General features: G+C 50.5%; 3 protein-coding genes across 3 annotated transcripts in view; 2 read left to right on the plus strand and 1 right to left on the minus strand.

Annotated features, from left to right (window-relative positions):
• Positions 1 to 330: 330 nt before the first annotated feature.
• Positions 331 to 6704, minus strand: phV2 (extracellular matrix glycoprotein pherophorin-V2). The gene is made up of 8 exons (XM_002958810.1): positions 6641 to 6704; positions 6220 to 6403; positions 5198 to 5559; positions 4479 to 4599; positions 3875 to 3923; positions 2744 to 2848; positions 2190 to 2292; positions 331 to 1800 (listed from the first exon to the last, which is right to left on the minus strand). Exons 1-8 carry the CDS (start codon positions 6682 to 6684, stop codon positions 1740 to 1742), a joined length of 1029 nt encoding a protein of 342 aa, XP_002958856.1. The 5' UTR covers positions 6685 to 6704; the 3' UTR covers positions 331 to 1739.
• A 227-nt stretch (positions 6705 to 6931) lies between these two features.
• On the plus strand, positions 6932 to 7960 carry VOLCADRAFT_100181 (uncharacterized protein; the record flags this gene model as incomplete). Its single annotated transcript, XM_002958793.1, has 2 exons — positions 6932 to 6950; positions 7674 to 7960. 2 exons carry the CDS (start codon positions 6932 to 6934, stop codon positions 7958 to 7960), a joined length of 306 nt encoding a protein of 101 aa, XP_002958839.1.
• A 3397-nt stretch (positions 7961 to 11357) lies between these two features.
• The window catches only part of VOLCADRAFT_100182 (uncharacterized protein), a gene marked incomplete at both ends in the record, with an annotated part of 13753 nt that continues 12337 nt past the window's right edge, over positions 11358 to 12773 (plus strand). Inside the window, 2 exons of the mRNA XM_002958794.1 lie at positions 11358 to 11492; positions 11942 to 12169. Coding sequence (XP_002958840.1) covers positions 11358 to 11492; positions 11942 to 12169 — 363 coding nt within the window. The remainder of the gene's footprint in view (positions 11493 to 11941; positions 12170 to 12773) is intronic.

Consider the following 12773-nt stretch of genomic DNA (forward strand, 5'->3'; position numbering starts at 1 on the left):
CTGAGGATCCCCTTTCATGTAGCTCGTGGTACTGAGTTTAGCGGTTTATCAGAGATTTGTCATTGTTTCCACCCGAACCTATTCATGCATACGAGTGTTGTGGGATAAACTGGACGGACTGTCGATAAAGTGTGGTGGGAAAACAGTGGGACCTCGGCAGCTGACTTGACTGGGTAATGCAGTCGTGGCCCTGAGTGCTTGCCTCCGGTAGTAGTAGTAGTGCCAGAGTACGGTAACCAGGTGTGCAAGTTTTTCCACTCCATGTCGTGGGATCGAATCTAATACACACATGAGGCACTTGTAAGCGGTCCTCTTGCAAAGTTTTTCTGTAAATTCCTTAAAAGTCATGTGCTTTTGGATGCCAGCCCCGGCCAATCCTGCCAACTTGACAGCCAATTCGACACCCTGTCAGGCTAATTCGATACCCTGTCAGGCCAATTTGACACCCCGAACAGGTCAATTCGATACCCTGTCAGGCTAATTCAATACCCTGTTAGGCCAATTCGGCACCCGGACAGGCCAATTCGACACCCGGACAGGCCAATTCAGGCGCAGCACAGCCCAATTCCGAGGCTCCACAGCGCAATTCGAATACCTCCGGCGGGTCCGCCAGAACAATTCCAGACCTCGGCAGACCAATTCTTTTGTCAGGAATAAAATCCAGGCTAATTCTGCGACAGAGCTCTTCCCTAATTCCAGCCCGAATCCTACCCTCCTGACAAGCAGCTGCCTGCAGGCATCAAACGATCGAGCATACGATAGACGCGGGTTGATCCATCAGCTGAATTACATAAAAGCCTGGTTATTCACTTAAACAGGTATTCGACGAAGTGTTTTGGTGAAGCGATTGTGTTGAACAACCGTGGTTTGTCACATCGCCGAGCTAGGGAGCAGCCACAAATGAAACGAGCGACTTTTCCATTTACATTTCGCGTGGCAGTGTAATTTCAATGGATGTTGAGGTGAAATTGCAACCAACAGGAACGATCAAACGTTCGCGAGGCACAATCCCTTACGGGTTGTCGTTAGTCATTAACAGTCGCAAAGTCAAGATTTTTTATTGAGGCATTCCAAAGGTTGTTTGGCCGGGTTGTGTTGCCAAATGTGCCGATGTGCAAAAACCTGCCAACGATGTCCCAAATATTCAGTAGCATGTAGCATGATTCTATTGGCGGGTTACGGGAGAAAAAACGCGCGCATTTCAGAATTTTGAATACATTCACTCCGTTCAGTTACGAATAAATGTTCCTGACAGCTTGCAATGGGAACACCGCGCCGCAGGTCACATCCACCAGGAATGGATGCCAAGCCAGTCGCCAAAGAACAAACAGCCTTGCTTGACAACTGTTGCGATGCCGCGGCATGTTAAGACCACCTAATTCTATCCACCACGCGCGTTCGTTTTCCAGTCCCATTTCAATTACACCATCACGGCAGCTGGGGCAGGGAATGATGTCCACCTGTTATGTCAGATCTGTAACCAGTCAACGGATAAAATCCGATTACGGAATATCATGCTGCGCACATCCTGCTGCGCGCAATTAAATCCGATGCGGAAAATCTTGCTGCGCACGCTGCGACACAAAAGATGCCAATCATAGTGCCACACGTGGCATTCTTGGCCACGCAATCCGGCACTGCTAAAGAGAAAGAAAACCTGTCAATCCTCCAGGCGCAGACCTTACGTGCCTTGGCCCTCCGTCAACTTGCCAAGAGCGTAACGATGTGCGGTTTAGCCATTAAACCGGAACCGTGTACATCGGGCAGCACGCCCTGTTGGCGTTGAAGATGAAGAGGTAGCTGCATGATGTGGCACAGAGGGGCGGGTAAGGAGTGGTTTAAAATAATAATAATAATTATTATTATTTATTATTATCATTATTATTATATCATTTGTTTGATGCAAAGTTATGTTCCGAAACCAAGAGGCACAGGGAAGCTGGTATGTTGATGGAGTGTGTGTCTGTCGTACGAGCGATGTATATTTATTATATACGAGTGTGAATTAAGCGATTAATGTAGGCATGTGATATCCGCGTGTGAGCGAGGGAGGGGAAGAAAGAAAGAAAGAGAGAGAGAGAGAGAGAGAGAGAGCATCATGAAGCGAAAGCGGCAAGGAGAAATCCATGGCTGTTGACAGTCAGACCGTCGGTTCAGTAAGTCCCCATATTCAGGCCATAACCACTCACCACTTGCTGCCGAGGCAGAAGTCCGAAAGGGTGGTTGGGTTCTTGAGCTCCACGCAGACCTTGGAGTTCGCGGCCTGAGCCTTGGTCCAGTTGATCGGGGTGACTGTAATTGCAGAAGGGGGGAAAGTGAGGGGTGGAAGAAAATTCTCATTTCCTGCTCCCCTCGGCCCTTCCTTCAGGGCAAAGAAGGGCAACCGTACGGCAACAGGTAGCTGTTGCTTTAAGCGCGTCCTGCCTCCCTTCCTGACATATCTGCCAGGAAAGCCAGTAACGATGTTATCCATGCCGGTAAGCTTGCTCTAAGGCTTGCGAATCGATATGCAATTGATCCATGCGCGTCCTGGCTCGAGCTGACCTTCGTACAGCTGACCTTCGTACAGCTGACAGCGTTTGGTCCCCATCCTTGGTTTTTTACGATGGCATGAAATAATAAATATTGGTTCAAAACTCTTCCCGAAGCTCAAACAAACTGTAGTGCATCCAACATTACGCAGTCGTTCGCTATGCCCCTGGCGTCCCAACGCCTACGTAGGCCGCTTGCATATCATGCTTACACTTCAGAGTGTTGCTGTTAGCGCCGTTCCAGGAGGCCGCGAGGGTCGTGGTGGTGCTGCCGGAGACCAGTTTCAGGCTCTTAATCGCAGCCCTCTGATCCTGGTCTGCGATTGGCGCAACGAGAGGCGGGCGATGGCAACAGCGCAAGGGACGCGACTCAGGATATTTGCGTGTGAATGTGTTTGTGTGTATGTGTATGTGTGAACGTGTTTGTGTGTATGTATGTATGTATGTATGTATGTATGTATGTATGTATGTATGTATGTATGTATGTATGTATGTATGTATGTATGTATGTATGTATGTATGTATGTATGTGTGTGTGAAACAGGGGGGTGTATCTTCACCCGTGGCCGCTACCCTGCGAAACCCTGCCTTCCCCGCGGGTATTTCGGGGCACCCTCATCCAGTCACCCTAGTCAACTTCTCAGTGGATCGCTCAGGTTCCGCACCCACCACCAGCATCTGCCAGGATCTGCCGGGTCGACGGCGACATATTTCCATTCCTGGTCGGCTCGCGGGTTAACTTTATCCCAGGTCACCACCGTCCATCAACTAGGGGCGCAATGCCTTCCACCATCGAAAGGACTTCTGACCCTAATGGGTGTCGATCCCGGGATCTCCCGGGGGCAATGGTCGCGCCTTACCAGTAGTGCCAAACCCTAGTATATGTAGTGTGTATGTCTGCGTTTGTGTGTGCATGTGTGTTTGTATGTGTGTGTATGTGTATGTATGTGATTGGCACATATCCCGATATGCGGCGGAGCGGCCAACTGAGTGATTGAGCTGGTAAAATCAGGGCAAAGTTTAAAGTTCGTGTTGCACCTATTTTGCGGATACGGGACAAAGAACGACACCATCACATGCAGTCGAGGTTTTCCCACAACCATGCCCAACCGCGTTATTGTCGCATTCATTGCTCGCCAACCCCCCAAAAATGACGTACTACGGTACGACACAGCCAGGAGAGGAGCCCTATGCGCGTGAGAGGAACATGGGACTGGTTTGTATATCCACACATCGATCGTCCATGCACTCATCGATCGTCCATGCACACATGCACACAGAGCATTGTCCATATGCTGCATGCACGATCCAAGAAGAATGCATCATAGATGTTAGGGTCTTACTTGCGTACATCTCGATCTTGTGCAGGATGTCGACCGGGCCGCAACCAGCCTGCAGGAAAGAGACGGTCGAGTCAATGGGTAGTCGAGCCGGGATGTTATCATCAGGAAGAGCATGACGGCGATGTACGTTCCTTCAAATCGGCAAAAACATATCCAAAAAGGAACTACACCAAACCATCCCTATAGCCTTAAGGGATATGACCGTTGCGTACGGGCAAGTGGCCGTTATAATAAAACACCGCGCCCTGACTATTGACAGATCCCAAAAGGTATAAACTCTAAGTCGCAGGCCAGGGATGAGACAAAGCCGTCCCAGGCAGGGAGGATATGGAGGCCCAACGGAACGGTTGGGCAGGCGATGTTGCTCTTGACGTTAATGGCGCGATATGAACCACGGTTTACATCTCCTGGTACTCTCAAGCTACTAGGCCTGGCTAAGGAACTAACTATAAGATCGCTACGGAGAGGCCTTGGTAACGTATCGCCTCCGCAGTACTAGTAACACAGACTAGTAGGGACGACTAACCCCGCCACCTCTACCTGCATCTTTCCTTTGAGCCCTTTATCCCGAAAGCGAGGATGTCCCTGATGCTAAGTCACTCACTGGGGTGAAGGTGTCCGTGGTGGTGATCGGCAGGCAGTACACGGTGGTTCCCGAAGTGGTGGGGGTAGCAGTGGCGGCGGCGCCAACAGTGAATGGCGTGGAACCTGCCTTGTAGTCGCACCTGCACATCGGAACCACCGTATCACGTGAGCAGATGGGTTGAAGTTAATTGATCGGCAGAAACACACCCACACATATACCCATAACCACACGCAAAAGGCTAACTTGCTGATACATACACACACAAACACACATATACAAACATACACACATATGGGCACAACTGCGATGTGCACGCATGGTAAACAACACATGCTTACATGCACACACGCTTTTGCATGCGCACTACACGTACGAATACACACACATGCACACACATGCACACACATGCACACACATGCACACACATGCACACACATGCACACACATGCACACACATGCACACACGCACGCACACATGATCCCGGGGCCCCTTCCCGGGCTCGTCCAAGGAAACAAAAGAACGACGAACGAAGTCATCAAGTGCCATGGAAGCTAAGTCAGCGGCAAGTGTGCCGCAGCCCTAATTTCGCCGTAATGTGCTACTACTGACGGCACAGATGTATATTATTATTATGCTTGCATGGATGCAGGTGCCCCAAACAAGTAACAAGAAAAATCATTGGCACATTCGGCGTTCACGGCCTGCAAGCTTCATGACTTTCCGTCCTAGGACTCACGTGCAGTTGATGGGGGGCGGGGGCAGAAGCGGAGAGTTGGGCACAGTAACGTCCGTTGGGCAGCACTTGAACTTGGAGTCCCACAGGGCAGTCTCGCAGGTGCCGGGAGCACCGCCGGCCGGTGGCTTGCAGAGCTGCTCCAGGGAGAGGCAGCCCCTGCCGGCGGAGTTGGTGCCCAGGCTCACGCAAATCTCGGCGCCATCGGCGTTGGACATCTTGAGGCCCAGGTTCGGAATGCGCAGGATGGCACCAGCCGGCTCGTTGGGGGCCTTGTCGATAGAAGGCTGGGTGGGGGTTGGCTTGCCGTTGAGGGTAGAGCTCAGCTTGGCGCCGCTAATCTTGCAGATAGGGTTGATGCTCAGCTGCGAAGGAAGGAGCGAGGGGGCCCGAGGTCAGAAGGCTTAAACATTTCGCGGTAATGCGCGGGTGGAGATTATAGATCGTGGGCTGGGTGGGCGGAGCACGTCAAATTGCATGGCGGAGCGGTGACGTGGCTTGCTCGTCCAATGGCTTGCTCGTCCAGGGACAGAGGGGCGTTGTTAAATAAAGGGAAGAGTGGATGCGCAATGACACAAGGTCTGAAAGAAAGCTCTAAGTGACATCCGGGTTTGGGTCGCATGGTCATGGTTGGGAAGTGAGCGAAGTCCCCGGTCAGTTGCCCCGTGAACCGCCAAGCGCTTCGCATCCGCATGCCGCTGCGGAATGCGGCTGGTAATGCTATGCCTATGTAGGGCCATATTTCATATGGCAAAATGCAGGTCCCTAGCGAGTTATGTTGAGCTAGTGAAAGAAAAGACTGGAAGATGCGAGTCGGAAGGGCCAACTGTTGGCCGCATCAATCTGCGAACCTCGGCGAAGGACGGACGCATAACGGCAGATAGCAGTTTCAATAGGCGTCCACCAGGACAACTATCGCCATTCATGCAGGAGAACGGGATATGTATATAACAAAAATCACAAGCAGAAAGCCGGTCTAAAAGCCAGCGCGCTCTGCGACGGCCGGACAACGAAACTCCGCCTACCTCGAACTTGTAAAGGTCAGCCGAGCAGCAGTAGCCAGCGCAGTTAGCAGGCACGTTGACAGCGATCTTAAAGCAGTAGGTGTTGTTGGGGCGCTCAATGATGGTCGACTCCACGGAGTAGACGGCCGGCTGCTGAGCGCATACCGAGCTGTAAGGGAAGGAGGCGGCCTGGGCGCCAGCCAGCCTGCAAGGCATCATATATGACAAGAGTTAATGTGTGTTGGCATACGGTGAATTGTGCGAACGCCGCCGAGGTTCCGCAGCTGCTGCGAGATGCAACAAATCGTGCCCGCAAATAGCAAGACCATCACGCAGATAGAGCCGTGTTCGTGCATGTAACAAAATAGCAAAAAGGTGCTATTCAGTAGCGTATGGACTTCGTCCAGCTCTACTACTTCCACGCGATAATTGTCACACTTACAGGCTGACAGCCACAGCAATGCACAGGACGTTGGTGAGCTTCATTTTTTGGATGTCCAATTGCATCAGTTTTTGGAGGTGATTGTCACCGTTGGCCATTTATGTGCAACTTCACAAGCTTGTCGTACGCACGGTGGGGCGGGCGGCGGGCACCAGCCATCGCTGGCGCTGGATGCGTTCGTCCTCAAACATACTACATTCTTGCATGTTTAGCTGATTAAATTTAGGATGTATACATTTGGTCAGCGTGCAAAATATCCTTTCCAGCATTGCTCATTTCGCCGTAACCAAAATGCTTATCAATACTTCAGGTACGCCAACTATTTAATAATTGTGAGAAAATATAATTTACCAATATATCGGCCGAGTGCCCTTAAGCGAATGACTTTCGCAAAGCCCATACGGCCCATACGGCCCAGAACATCCCCAGGCAACGCATGTGATGTCTTGCGAAAGGATAATAGCCGTAGCCAGCTTAAATATTGCTATGCTCAATCTTAAAAGCATTCTTCGTTTCTGTCTAAGAATTGTGTACCGTATGTCAGAGGGATGTTTCGGAACGCTTTTTTCCTACGATCCTCAGGAAACTGTCACCCGAAAGGACGCATCCACAGGCAAATTTACTAATTTCTGTATGAGACTTAGTGATCTAGCGGTCGAGATTGCTGGAGCTATACACTTTTTATACGGGACATTTCGCATGACTGTCGGGCGAGTCGCAGATCATCAATTTCGGTACAGAGACAGGGGGTTTGCTGAATCTCCAAATTAGTAATGCATTTTTACTTATTAATTCACAATACAAGGAGCCATTTTCAGCCCGAGCCTTCTGCCATGGGATAGGTAAGGGTATGGGAGGAGCGAGGAGACTTTACCTCGTCCAAGACCGGTTCGTACCCCAGAAAATTCCTGCACCCCAGCGCTTGACAAATGACATTCTCTTACGTCCCTCATCCTCCCCTCCCAATGCCTAGTCCTGCCGACTGATGAGGCCGAGTCCCGCCACCACCAGCCCTGCCTGCCCTTCCTCGCAGCATCCTCGAGCTACGTGTCGAGCAGAATGCGATCGATACATCGGACCCCGGGAGGGAGTCCTGCTGTTTTTTTTCTGTGGACGATTACTAGCCAAAGCAAGCATGCCATAGGCGCTGTAAGCAGAGCTAGCAGTGGCGCGCAAGGCGGGCTGCAGCTGGAGGATGACCGTATGGTGGTGGCATACAGCAGGCTAAGGCCGAGCACGCAAAGCCATATTTACACCCTGTTCCAGAGCCGCGCCAAGCTTACAAACCTGCTCATGTCTGAGAGCTGCTACTTTGGTTAGATCTGCGCAGGCTAGGCCGCTGCACTGCGATGTGTACCGGTAGCTGCACATGTTGAAACAAGTCAAACATAGCAGACGTCAACACAAGGTCTTTCAAACTCTCCAGCGATTTAACTTGGTGAGATGTGGACTGGCATGGCGACGCGGAGTCCGGAGTCACTTAAGCGGTCCAATTGGACCGCTTGCAAGCACATGAAGGTGTGACATGTCAACGGAGCGGGGCGAACTCAAAAACGTGCTCTAAAATGAAATGAATAACCTATATCCTCAAATTCAAAAAAGACTATGACAAGAGGAGGACAGAAGTTGCAGATTTGTAGGTCGTGCCGTTCGAGTCACTTGAATCCTGAGGCAAATCCTGGTTTGCTGGAGGTACGAGACAGTTTACTATAAGTGCACTTTACCATAAGTTGCACCTGCAGGTGTGTATGATGGAGAAAACAGGGTGGAAATATGGCTCCTCTACCTGTTCTCCCAGCCTCCCTTTTTCTTCGACACGTAATTGCGAACTTAACAAGCTTGACCTGCGAGATCTAATTAAATTCTGCATCAAGCCCGCATGAGATACGCCTATGCAGCTCACCGCAGACCTCCAAGGCCCCAAGGGCAATTTTACTATCGATACCGTACAAGATTGATTTCGGTGACGGCCAGCCGTTGCACTGTTCATTGAAACCACCAAGTTTCACATATCACAATGTTAGATGGTTAACTACAGATGTTGACAGGTGTTTGTGTGATGTAATGCTCCGTTGAACGGAGTCCGTTCTTCAGGAGACGACTTGACAGAAACATAGCGAATGCCTATAAAAGTAAAGCTTCCCATACAGACTTACGGTTTACATTATCTTTAATTAGCTTCACGTCTATGCAGCTTAGGTATCTCCATCGGATTGCAACCGTCAGAAGCGTCTTGCTGTCGTCCGCTATAAGGGTCTAACGCAGCTGCTCCTGGTCTTTCCAAAATCAGTAAAAACAAGTGATAATTTATTCATTGAAAATTGGGGGTTTGATACGCGCAGTTCTTTGCATTGCAGCTATGGCGGCCGATTTGGTTTCGAAGCACTTCCGACTCTTGCCCATGTATCGATGAAGTGGGAGAAAGCTGGCACCCGCATTTAATGGAAACGGTAAATCTTAAGCAACTCCGTAGGATAAACCACGCTCACCAGTATGTGTAGGTGTCGTAGTGTGTGTTGCCGCTGTGTGGGGTGTCACGGTATGAGGGGCGTCTCTTTGAGGGATGGGTGCAGTTGCAGCAACGCGAACGAGCCGTTCTAGCGGTCAAAAGAGGAATTACTAATTGGCGGCTTCTCGACTTCGCACAGCGACTGCTGGAACCTGGACCTATCAGTTCACCGCCGGGACTAGGGATGCCTCCTCAAGGCAGTGTGGTTGTTACAGTGGGCTCCAGACTCACGAAGAGTACAGCCAGCGGGCCAGCAGGCCGTGCGCTGCACCTGATAAGATGAGGGCAAACAAGACTCCCACCCAGACCAGACAACGCAAGTCACCTAGACAGCCAAAAGCAAATCCAAGGGCAGGCTCAGAACCCGCAACCACAGGGGAATTTGCCATTAGACTCCACAGTTGGCGAGAGTGTTCCTGTTTGTCCTCTAAGCGGCAGGACATCGCCATTCGCCACGTAGGACTGTACGATAGCATGCACAGTCCTCTCGCAAGGTCTGTGCCCGAAAGCTTCAGCTATTTGCGCGTGCGTGTAATTCTCGCCGAAATAGAGGTGGCAAACACGTTCGCGCACTTGTTTGCTGTAGTAGTAACGGTTTAATACTTCTCCCATTGTGAGATCCACTCTACAAACTGAGTATGCACACGTACGTATTCGCGTATATAGAATATCATAATAGAAATTTTGCGTGTTCCTTGCGACTTGCGACTTGCAACTTGCGACTTGCGACTTCAGAAGTACGCAAGAGTGCACTTCGCCTCGCATCCCGCAATTTGTTATGCAAGCCGCCATAAAAAAAGCACTGAAGTTCGCGCTCGCCGTTTTGCTTTAGAGACAAACCGCCACCAAGACGCAATATATTATTGTAATGCGTTTTATTTAGATTGTATAAATCGATACCTTACAGAGCGCGGACGAAAGAGGCTTTATGACGTTACGTTGTACGGTATGCAACTCCTGCTCAAGTCAAGATTTGAGCCCCCGCCCCCGCCAAATGAAATGGCCGTCTGCAGGTTTGCGTGCTGCAGGGTTTGATTGCTTGCAGTGATTTAGCAGCGAGGAAACCACCTCCTTGATTTGGTTTGCCCAGCGCCGCTGGCAACTATGTTTTTTGGTTCCGACAGGACAACACCAATGCTGATACTCGCTGATGAGCCATGTTAACTCCCCGGGACGCCTTGGACTTGAACATGTGCGTGCTGAGCTTTACGAATCCCTATGTTGTACAGCAGCCTCGCAAAGCGAGGAAGGAAAGCAGGCCAAGGGCAATTACATTTCTGCCTGCGCGTAGTTTTGGGACAGGCATTCCGCCATGTGCATGCAGCTCTGAGACAAGGACTGAGGACTACGGTATGCAACTATCTTGTCAGCAGTCACCGGCATTTTGAACACACGCTTTTGCCTCGCAGATGCCTCGCTGTCATAACTCTTTCATTGCCTGGTTCTTCCAATAACCAAAAGAGTCTCACACTGCTAGGGTATAAACAAACACAGATGCCCGCCTGTTCGCAGGGATAAACTGTTAGGTTATTGACAATCGCGGCATGGAGTTCAGGCCAGCTCATGAACCTAACGTGAAGCGGAAATAGTAGTGCCGTACCTATACCGGGTTCAAAGGAATATTGCACATTGCTTTCAAGTACGCTAACGTGAAGCTAACGTGAAGCGGAATTAGTAATGCCGTACCTATACCGGGTTGCAAGGAAAATATTGCAAATTGCATTCAAGTACGCAATTGATTTTCATTCCTACTGGTAATTATGTAGCAATGACTTGCGTTCCTTAAACGTGAAGATACAGAAGGGGGCAATTCACAGAAGGGGGCAATTCACCCCGTTTATCGGGGCCCCCTTGCAACATCTCTATTGCAAATAACAGCAAAGACGCTGCAAGATATCTGCAAGGAACAGTGTGGCTTGCTACTTGCGGACCATGGCAGCTCCCTCCGGCCTTGCCTTAACCTTCCTGTTAGCTTTCTCTGTATTTATAGTCCAGCATCATGCACAGCAAACGACAGTTTACTCGACCAGCTGGGATTCAGGCACTCCATCTGGCTGGACGACATATGTGCGGAATCAGAACTGCCCATGTCCGGCGGCAACCTTTAATTTTGGAAGCATTTCAGCAGCTCATACAGGTGCATTCGGTCTTGCGGTTAATATAACAAAACCGTCAAATCAAGGGTGGCACGTTCAGCTCCAGTCGCCGATGTTCACTTTGTCGCCGACGCAAGTCTACACAGCGTGCTTCTGGGTGCGCACCACCATAGCCGGAGGAGCCGAAGTGCCTATGAATCTTATCGCAGAGACTAACTACCAATGGATGACCGGAAGCAGCGTCACGGTAGGTTTCCAGCAGCAGTAGAGTAGCAGCACTCTCTCTCTTTGGAGTTTCCAACCAGCCACTGAATGCAATGCCTGACAAAGACACCACTTATTAAGAAAGCACTGCCATCTACAAACAATCACAAGCAGCCTCTATATTTGCCAGCTAGGCAGCAGCTATATACTCCCTTTGTAAGTCTCTTTCCCACCTGTTCCCACCTCCAAGACCTCTCTACACGCTGTTTTCGTGCAAGCCCTTTCACACCCAACTCCAATATTTTTAAGCCTTGCGCATATGGAAATAACGAAATAATGGACGCACGGACCTTTATGTGTCCGCGGAAAACTCTGACAGCCGAAGTTTTTTTTCTCCACGCGCGCACTCCCTCACATCACCAACACGCAAATCGCTTATCACGCTCGCTCTCCCAAATCGGGAGGCCGCAGGCAGACGCCTCCTGGCGCCAGGTCTGCGTCCCCAGCTTCACGCCCAACAACTCATCCCGATTCTATTACACGCTGGACTTTGGGCTGCTCACGGGCAGCGTCTTCGTCGACGACTTTACGTTGGAGGCCACCCGTAACACGGCCCCCGAGGACGCGATCTACTGCAATGCGACCAACGTGGCCGCGCGAATCGAAGCATATCGCAAGGGCAACTTCACATTTACATTTGTGAACAGGTCCACCAATGCGGTACGGACATGCGAGTACTTGTGTGTTACGACATGTACACTTCCTCCGTACAACGTAACATCCACACCTTGAATAGAAAAACGCTGCTACCATGCACGGAGTTTGTGTGTGTGTGTGTATGTGTGTGTGTGTATGTGTGTGTGTGCGTGTGTGGTGCATGTGTGTGTATGTGTGTGCGTGTGTGTGTGCGTGTGTGTGTGTGCGTGTGTGTGTGTGTATGTGTGTGTGTATGTGTGTGTGCGTGTGTATGTGTGTGCGTGTGTGTGTATGCGTGTGTGTATGTGTGTGTGTATGTGTGTGCGTGTGTGTGTGTGTGTGCGTGCGTGTGTGTGTGTGTGTGTGCGTGTGTGCGTGTGTGTGTGTGTATGTGTGTGTATGTGTGTGTGTGCGTGCGTGTGTGTGTGTGTGTGCGTGTGTGTGTGTGTATGTGTGTGTGTGCGTGTGTGTGTGTGTGTATGTGTGTGTATGTGTGTGCGTGTGTGTGTGTGTGTCTGTGTGTGTGTCTGTGTGTGCGTGTGTGTGTATGTGTGTGTGTATGTGTGTGCGTGAGTTTGTGCGTGTGTGTGTGTGTGCGTGTGTGTGTGTGTATGTGTGTGCGTGTGTG

The sequence above is a fragment of the Volvox carteri genome (genome assembly GCF_000143455.1).
Source record: "Volvox carteri f. nagariensis unplaced genomic scaffold VOLCAscaffold_107, whole genome shotgun sequence".
In the NCBI taxonomy this organism is placed as follows: domain Eukaryota; kingdom Viridiplantae; phylum Chlorophyta; class Chlorophyceae; order Chlamydomonadales; family Volvocaceae; genus Volvox; species Volvox carteri.